The sequence below is a fragment of the Buceros rhinoceros genome, unplaced genomic scaffold, assembly GCF_000710305.1.
Source record: "Buceros rhinoceros silvestris isolate BGI_N320 unplaced genomic scaffold, ASM71030v1 scaffold31452, whole genome shotgun sequence".
NCBI classification, from domain to species: Eukaryota; Metazoa; Chordata; class Aves; order Bucerotiformes; family Bucerotidae; genus Buceros; species Buceros rhinoceros.
The window spans coordinates 5,214-11,625 of NW_010397646.1; the positions used below are offsets into that span (position 1 = coordinate 5,214).

Here is a 6,412-nt window from a genome sequence, read left to right on the forward strand (position 1 = left end):
GGTGAGAGCCACTGCATTGTTGGTGTCCCCAGTCATGGCACAGGGGCTCAGCTGCAGCACTCGCCCCTGGGACAGTTTGTGGCAGGGTTCCCTTGTCCTCATCCTCATCTGGAGCCCACGGGAACCCCCCCTGGCTGCAGGGCTGTCTGGGAGAGCGTCTGAAGCTGGCACGTGTATGGGACGGGCGAGTAGGGCAATGCTTCAGAGCAAGGGTGGGGATGGGGGGCAGGATGCCCTGGGTCCTCTCCTGGGTGTCTGCAGTGGGGCTGGGAGCCGTGGGGTGGGGGACAGACCCATTCCTGCATCCTGGGGCGCTGCAGCCAGTCCCAGCGAGGTGCGTGCCTGTCCCCCAGCGCTGAGGCCCTGCAGACCATGTTCCTCCTCATGAGCCCACGGCAGCTCTTTGAGCACTTCAAGGATGACTATGAGATCCATGACATCAGCTGGAGTGAGGAGAAGGCGGGTGCCATCCTGGAGGCCTGGCAGAGGAAATTCGTGGAGGTGGGCACTGGGAACAGCCCCCATGTGGTCCTGGGCAGGGTTGGCCTGTGCGTGGCATCCCTCCCCGCACCCAGGTTTTCATGTGGCCATGGGTCCTGGCACCACTCTTTTGTGGTCTGGTGGGTCCCTCTGGTCTCTCAGTGGTGATGCTGACAGCCTGGGTGCCTCCGAGGGTGACATACTGGGGAGCGAGGGAGTCCTGGCTCGTCTAACAGGCTACTCCTCTGGCAGCTGGCGCAGGACTCCATCCCACCCAATGCCCCACAGAACGTCCATGCTTTCTCCACCACCACGCTCAACGACATCATGAAGTCCTTCTCTGACATCAGCGTCATCCGGGTGGCTGGGGGCTACCTCCTCATGGTGTGTGTGCCCCCTCTCTCTGTCCCCCACTGGTCCTCCTTAGCCACCCTGTCCCTGCTAACTCGCTGTGCTCTTCCAGCTGGCCTATGCCTGTGTCACCATGCTGCGGTGGGACTGCTCCAAGTCCCAAGGGGCTGTGGGCCTGGCTGGGGTCCTGCTTGTGGCTCTCTCCGTGGCCTCTGGCCTGGGGCTTTGCTCCCTGCTGGGCATCTCCTTCAACGCAGCTACCACCCAGGTATGTGCTGGGGGAAGAGCTGGGTACCACGGGGCTGGTGGGACCCTGGGGGCTGCAGGGTGGCTGGGTCACCTCCTGGGTGGTGGCCATGTCCCCCACTGACACTGGCTTCTCTCTGGCAGGTCCTGCCCTTCCTGGCCCTTGGCATCGGTGTGGATGACATGTTCCTCTTGGCTCACGCATTCACTGAGACCAGCCAGCACGTTCCCTTCAAGGTGAGCAACAAGCCACCAAGCTGACATGGGGGCTCACCAGTCCCCTCCTGCCTCCCCATGGCCCCTCTCGTCACCCCTTCCCTCTGTCCTCACAGGAACGGACGGGCGAGTGCCTGAAGCGCACGGGAACCAGCGTGGCTCTCACCTCCGTCAGCAACATGATCGCCTTCTTCATGGCAGCTCTGGTGCCCATCCCTGCACTGCGTGCCTTCTCCCTGCAGGTAGGGTCAGGGTCCTTCTCTGGGGAAGGGACAGAAAGGGATGACCAGACCCTGCTCTGACATGTCCCCTCCACCCACAGGCTGCAGTGGTTGTGGTGTTCAACTTTGCCATGGTGCTATTTGTCTTCCCCGCCATCCTGAGCCTGGACCTGCACCGCCGGGAGAAACGCCGGCTCGATATCCTCTGCTGCTTCTACAGGTACCAGTGCTGGGCTGACAGGGATGGGGCTGGCCCCGCAGGTCCCCCGCAGAAGCATGGGGTGACTCTGCTCCTCTCTCTTAACATCTCCTTCCCTCACTCCTCCTTTTCTTTCTCCCCTCAGCCCTTGCTCCTCACGGGTCATCCAGATCCAACCCCAGGAGCTTGCTGACGCCAACGACAACCACACCTGCCACCCCTCCCTTTACGGGCACCCCAGCGTGGCCACTAGCACCCAGATCACAACCACTGTGCAAGCCTTCACTCAGTGCGACCCCTCGGGCCACCACGTCGTCACTGTCCTGCCACCCACCTCTCAGGTGTGCACCTCGCCTGCCGTCCTCCTGCCCCCCACTGACCCACTGGGCTCGCAGGTCTTCGCCCCATCTAGCTCCACCCGGGACTTGCTGGCCCAGCTGGATGAGGCCAAGGGTGGACAGAAGTGTGTCCCCCTGCCCTTCTGCCGCTGGAGCCTCGCTGACTTCGCCCGCGAGAAGTACGCCCCGCTCCTCCTGCGGACCCGGACCAAGGTGAGTTGGGGATGGCTCTGGTGGTGCCACCCAGGGTGGGTAGGTGGCACAGGACCCCGCCTGACCACACACATGCCCCCGCTATCCCTGCAGGTGGTGGTGGCGGTGCTGTTCCTGGCACTGCTGGGGCTGAGCCTCTACGGCACCACTATGGTGCATGACGGGCTCTACCTGACGGACATCGTGCCGCGGGACACCAAGGCTCATGCCTTCATCTCAGCCCAGTTCAAGTACTTCTCCTTCTACAACATGTTCATCGTTACCAAAGGCGGCTTCCACTACCCGGGTGCCCAAGCCGCCCTGCTCAGCCTGCACCAGGCCTTCAGCACCGTCAAGTATGTAGTCCGGGAGGGCAACCGTGACCTGCCCAAGATGTGGCTCCATTACTTCCAGGACTGGCTGCGAGGTGAGGGGCATCCCTCTTCTTCATGACCTCCCCTGCCCAGTGACCCGCTCCCCAGCCTGCACCCTCCCCGCTGGCCTGGGAAAGCCTTCCCTGGTGTGTGGCATCCTGGGGAGGGTGGTCCTGTGGTGTCCCCAAGGTGCTCAGCAATGCCAAGCTGAGCCCTGGGGTTTCTGCACACCCGTCCCGCTGGCACCACTGTCTCCAGGGCACATGGGGTGATGTGCCTCAAGGGATGCTCACCCCCTGCGCTGCATCCCCAGGGCTCCAGGCCACCTTTGACAGGGACTGGCAAGCTGGACGTATCACCCATGACAGCTACCGCAATGGCTCCGAGGATGGGGCGCTGGCATACAAGCTCCTAATCCAGACTGGCAACAAGAAGGAGCCCTTCAACTTCAATCAGGTGTGTGGGGACGGGGCTGAGGTGACCAGACTTGGGGATGATGCTATGCCCGCTGCTCTGCTCATGCCCCCTCCTGCTCTCTCCCCATAGCTGACCACACGGCGGCTGGTGGATGAGAATGGTATCATCCCCCCTGACACCTTCTACATCTGCCTGACGGTGTGGGCCAGCAACGACCCCCTGGGCTTTGCCGCCTCCCAGGCCAACTTCTACCCTCCACCACCCGAATGGATCCATGACAAGTACGACACCACGGGCGAGAACCTGCGAAGTGAGTGGGCATGGTGGGCTCCCCGTGGCTTCCTCCTGCCTCCTGGCATCCCCCTGCAGAGGACACCACCTTCCTGCTTCCCTGTGCCCCACATCGTCCCCTTCCCTTGCACCCCCCATCCTGAACACCCCACTGTGCCCCTAGCAAGCACCAACACCCCCCTGCTCCAGCCCACGAGCATCTCACCACAAAGAAACCCCTCCACTCTGTTCCCCCTCTGCCCCACAAACATTCCCCTGTAGAGGAAGCCCCTGCTCCATGACCCCCTGCCCCACAAGCATCCCACTGGCAGAGAAACCCTCTCCTCCTTGCCTGCATGCTCCCTGCGTGCTCCCCAGCCCCATGGTACCCAGCCAGGCATCAGGCTGCCCAGGCTGCCCTGACTGGTGTGGCTGAGGTAGTCCCATGCTGCCTGCACTTCCTGTACCCCCGTACTACCAGTGCTCTCCTCCCCAGTCCCAGCAGCTCAGCCACTGGAGTTCGCTCAGTTCCCTTTCTACCTGAGCGGGCTGCGTCGCACGGCCGACTTCGTGGAGGCAATTGAGAGCGTGCGAGCCATCTGCCGGGAGGCCGCGCAGCGCCACGGGGTACTGAGCTATCCCAGTGGCTACCCCTTCCTCTTCTGGGAGCAGTACATTGGCCTGCGCCACTGGTTCCTGCTGGCCATCAGCATCCTGCTGGCCTGCACCTTCCTCGTATGCGCCCTACTGCTGCTCAACCCCTGGACAGCCGGCATCATCGTGAGTACGCACCCCGATGCGTGGAGACCGGTGTGTGTGTGTGTGAGAGTGTGTGTGTGCGCGCGTGTGTGTGTGTGTGTGTGTGTGTCTCTGTGTGTGTCTCTGTGTGTGTAGTGACCAGCCGTGCTGCCTTCCTGATGGGTGTGGACAGGGCCATCCAGCCCTGCTCCCATCCAACTGGGTGGCCCTGGGTACCTGCTTCATGGAGACGGGGTGGTGGGGTGGCCAGGGTCACCCTGGGTGGAAGGGACACCCATATGGACATGGCAGTGGGTGTGGGACACATGTAGAATGGGATGAGGGACATTGCTGATGAAGGGAACATGTGTAGGTGACAGGGGTCTGGGGACATCCATGCAGAAGAGGGTGAGGGGAGCACCCATATGGAGGTGGCAGTGAGTGGGGGACCCATATGGAAGGATCAGGGACACCCCTTATGAAGGGAATGTGGGTAGTGGGCAAGGGCTTGGGGACATCCATGCAGAGGAGGGTAAGGGCCACCTCCAATAGACGGGACAGAGAGACATCCTGAATAGAGGAAAAAGGGACAATGGGGTGAGGCTGCCCTATATGAAGAGTAGGATCTGGCGTGCCAGGTGGAGGAGCAGAGGAGACAGTCAGTCAGAGTCACCCTTCACTGACCCCATCGCCACCCCCAGGTCTCCATCCTGGCCACAATGGCAGTGGAGCTGTTTGGCATCATGGGGCTGATGGGCATCAAGCTGAGCGCCATCCCCGTGGTCATCCTCATTGCCTCGGTGGGCATTGGTGTGGAGTTCACCGTCCACGTGGCCCTGGTAAGCAGACCCCTGCCCAGCTGCAGGGCCGGTTCCCACTCCCCGGCACCTTCACTCCCTTGGCAGTGTGCCAGTGCGTGGCCATGTCCTGGGTGGCATGCAGGGATGAGCCCTGTGTGACATCCCCATCCTATGCAGGGCTTCCTGACAGCTGCTGGGAGCAGGAACGTGCGCTCAGCCGCAGCACTGGAGCACACCTTTGCTCCTGTGATGGACGGTGCGGTCTCCACCTTCCTGGGTGTCCTCATGTTGGCTGGCTCCGAGTTTGACTTCATCATGAGGTGAGCACCACAGAGGGGTAAAGCAGCTGCCTGCTGCCCCCCAAAGGCTTTGATAATGGGGGCTGCTAAGCATGGCAGCTGCTCTGGCTGGCAGTGGGGATGTGGAGCAGGTGGCGAGGACCTGTCTTGCTGGGGACACCGCCTCATCTTGTATGGAGGCTGGGAAGACATGAAGGGGCTGGGGTGTGTAGTGTGGGAAGCTCTGTTTGGTGTGGGGTGGGGTTCCTGGTGGCTGTGCCCACTTACCCTCTCTGCCTGTGGCCCCCCCCAGGTACTTCTTTGCAGTGCTCACCATCCTGACGCTGCTGGGGCTGTTCAACGGTCTGGTGCTGCTGCCAGTCCTGCTCTCCCTCATCGGGCCACCTCCTGAGGTATGAGACCCCCATCCTGCCTCTCCCTGTCCCTCCCCAACCCCCTACCCACCTCTCTTCATCACCCATTGCCCCTCACCCTGTCCCCCTTCACCGTCTACCCATCTTTGCCTTGTCCAGTCCCAATGTCACCCGGTACTCACCTCAGCTTCTCCCTCACCCTGTACCATCCCTGCTTTAATCCATCCTTTCTCTGCCCCATAGCCAATTCGCCCCACACCCATTTGACCCCATTCCTGCCTCACCGCATATCTCCCTCACCCCACACAGCCCTCACCCTCTCCTTGCATCACCCCATACTCCCTGCTGCCCCACATTCCTCCATCACTGTGTGACCCTGGTCCCTCTGACACTGTCCCCTCTCTCCTCAGGCATCCCCAGTGGATAATGGCCCCCATCTGCCTTCACCGGAGCCAGTGCCCCCGTGCTTGGGCCATGGGGGGTTGTATGTCCGACGTGCTCCAGCCTGGCCTGCTGCTTTCCCTGACCCCTCCGACACGGAGTGCTATGCAGAGGGCGTGGGGCTGGGCAGCACTCGGGGGCCCTTCATTGTGCCCCCTGCCCCAGCACACATCCTTCTGGAGGCCGGCAAGGACCCCAGCTTCCCCCGCATCACTGTGAGTGTCTCTGCCCCCCGTGGCATTCCCTGGGAGAGGATCATGGATAGAACCGGGGGCTCAAGGGCCATTGGGTCTCCTATTGCTGCTGGTGGGGTTGCCAGAGGAATATTCAGCGTGGCTGGGGGCCCTCATGCTCCACATCCCTCCTCCAGGTGCTGAAGCCCTACAAGGACAGCCCAGAGGTCCAAGGGAAGAAGGAGACTCCCAGTCCGCAGCCCACACCACCCTTGTCCTTTGGGGAGCCATGCCCTGCACCGAC

At 62.2% G+C, this 6,412-nt stretch overlaps 1 protein-coding gene across 1 annotated transcript in view; it reads left to right on the forward strand.

Moving 5' to 3' along the window:
* PTCH2 (patched 2) overlaps positions 1 to 6,412 on the forward strand; it is a gene marked incomplete at its 5' end in the record, with an annotated part of 10,333 nt that overhangs the window by 3,522 nt on the left and 399 nt on the right. Inside the window, 16 exons of the mRNA XM_010146340.1 lie at positions 354 to 501; positions 733 to 864; positions 944 to 1,099; positions 1,222 to 1,314; positions 1,410 to 1,535; positions 1,616 to 1,734; positions 1,859 to 2,264; positions 2,358 to 2,670; positions 2,931 to 3,073; positions 3,164 to 3,344; positions 3,801 to 4,084; positions 4,744 to 4,881; positions 5,020 to 5,162; positions 5,434 to 5,533; positions 5,905 to 6,150; positions 6,306 to 6,399. Of these exons, the coding sequence (XP_010144642.1) occupies positions 354 to 501; positions 733 to 864; positions 944 to 1,099; positions 1,222 to 1,314; positions 1,410 to 1,535; positions 1,616 to 1,734; positions 1,859 to 2,264; positions 2,358 to 2,670; positions 2,931 to 3,073; positions 3,164 to 3,344; positions 3,801 to 4,084; positions 4,744 to 4,881; positions 5,020 to 5,162; positions 5,434 to 5,533; positions 5,905 to 6,150; positions 6,306 to 6,399 (2,822 nt within the window). The remainder of the gene's footprint in view (positions 1 to 353; positions 502 to 732; positions 865 to 943; positions 1,100 to 1,221; positions 1,315 to 1,409; positions 1,536 to 1,615; positions 1,735 to 1,858; positions 2,265 to 2,357; positions 2,671 to 2,930; positions 3,074 to 3,163; positions 3,345 to 3,800; positions 4,085 to 4,743; positions 4,882 to 5,019; positions 5,163 to 5,433; positions 5,534 to 5,904; positions 6,151 to 6,305; positions 6,400 to 6,412) is intronic.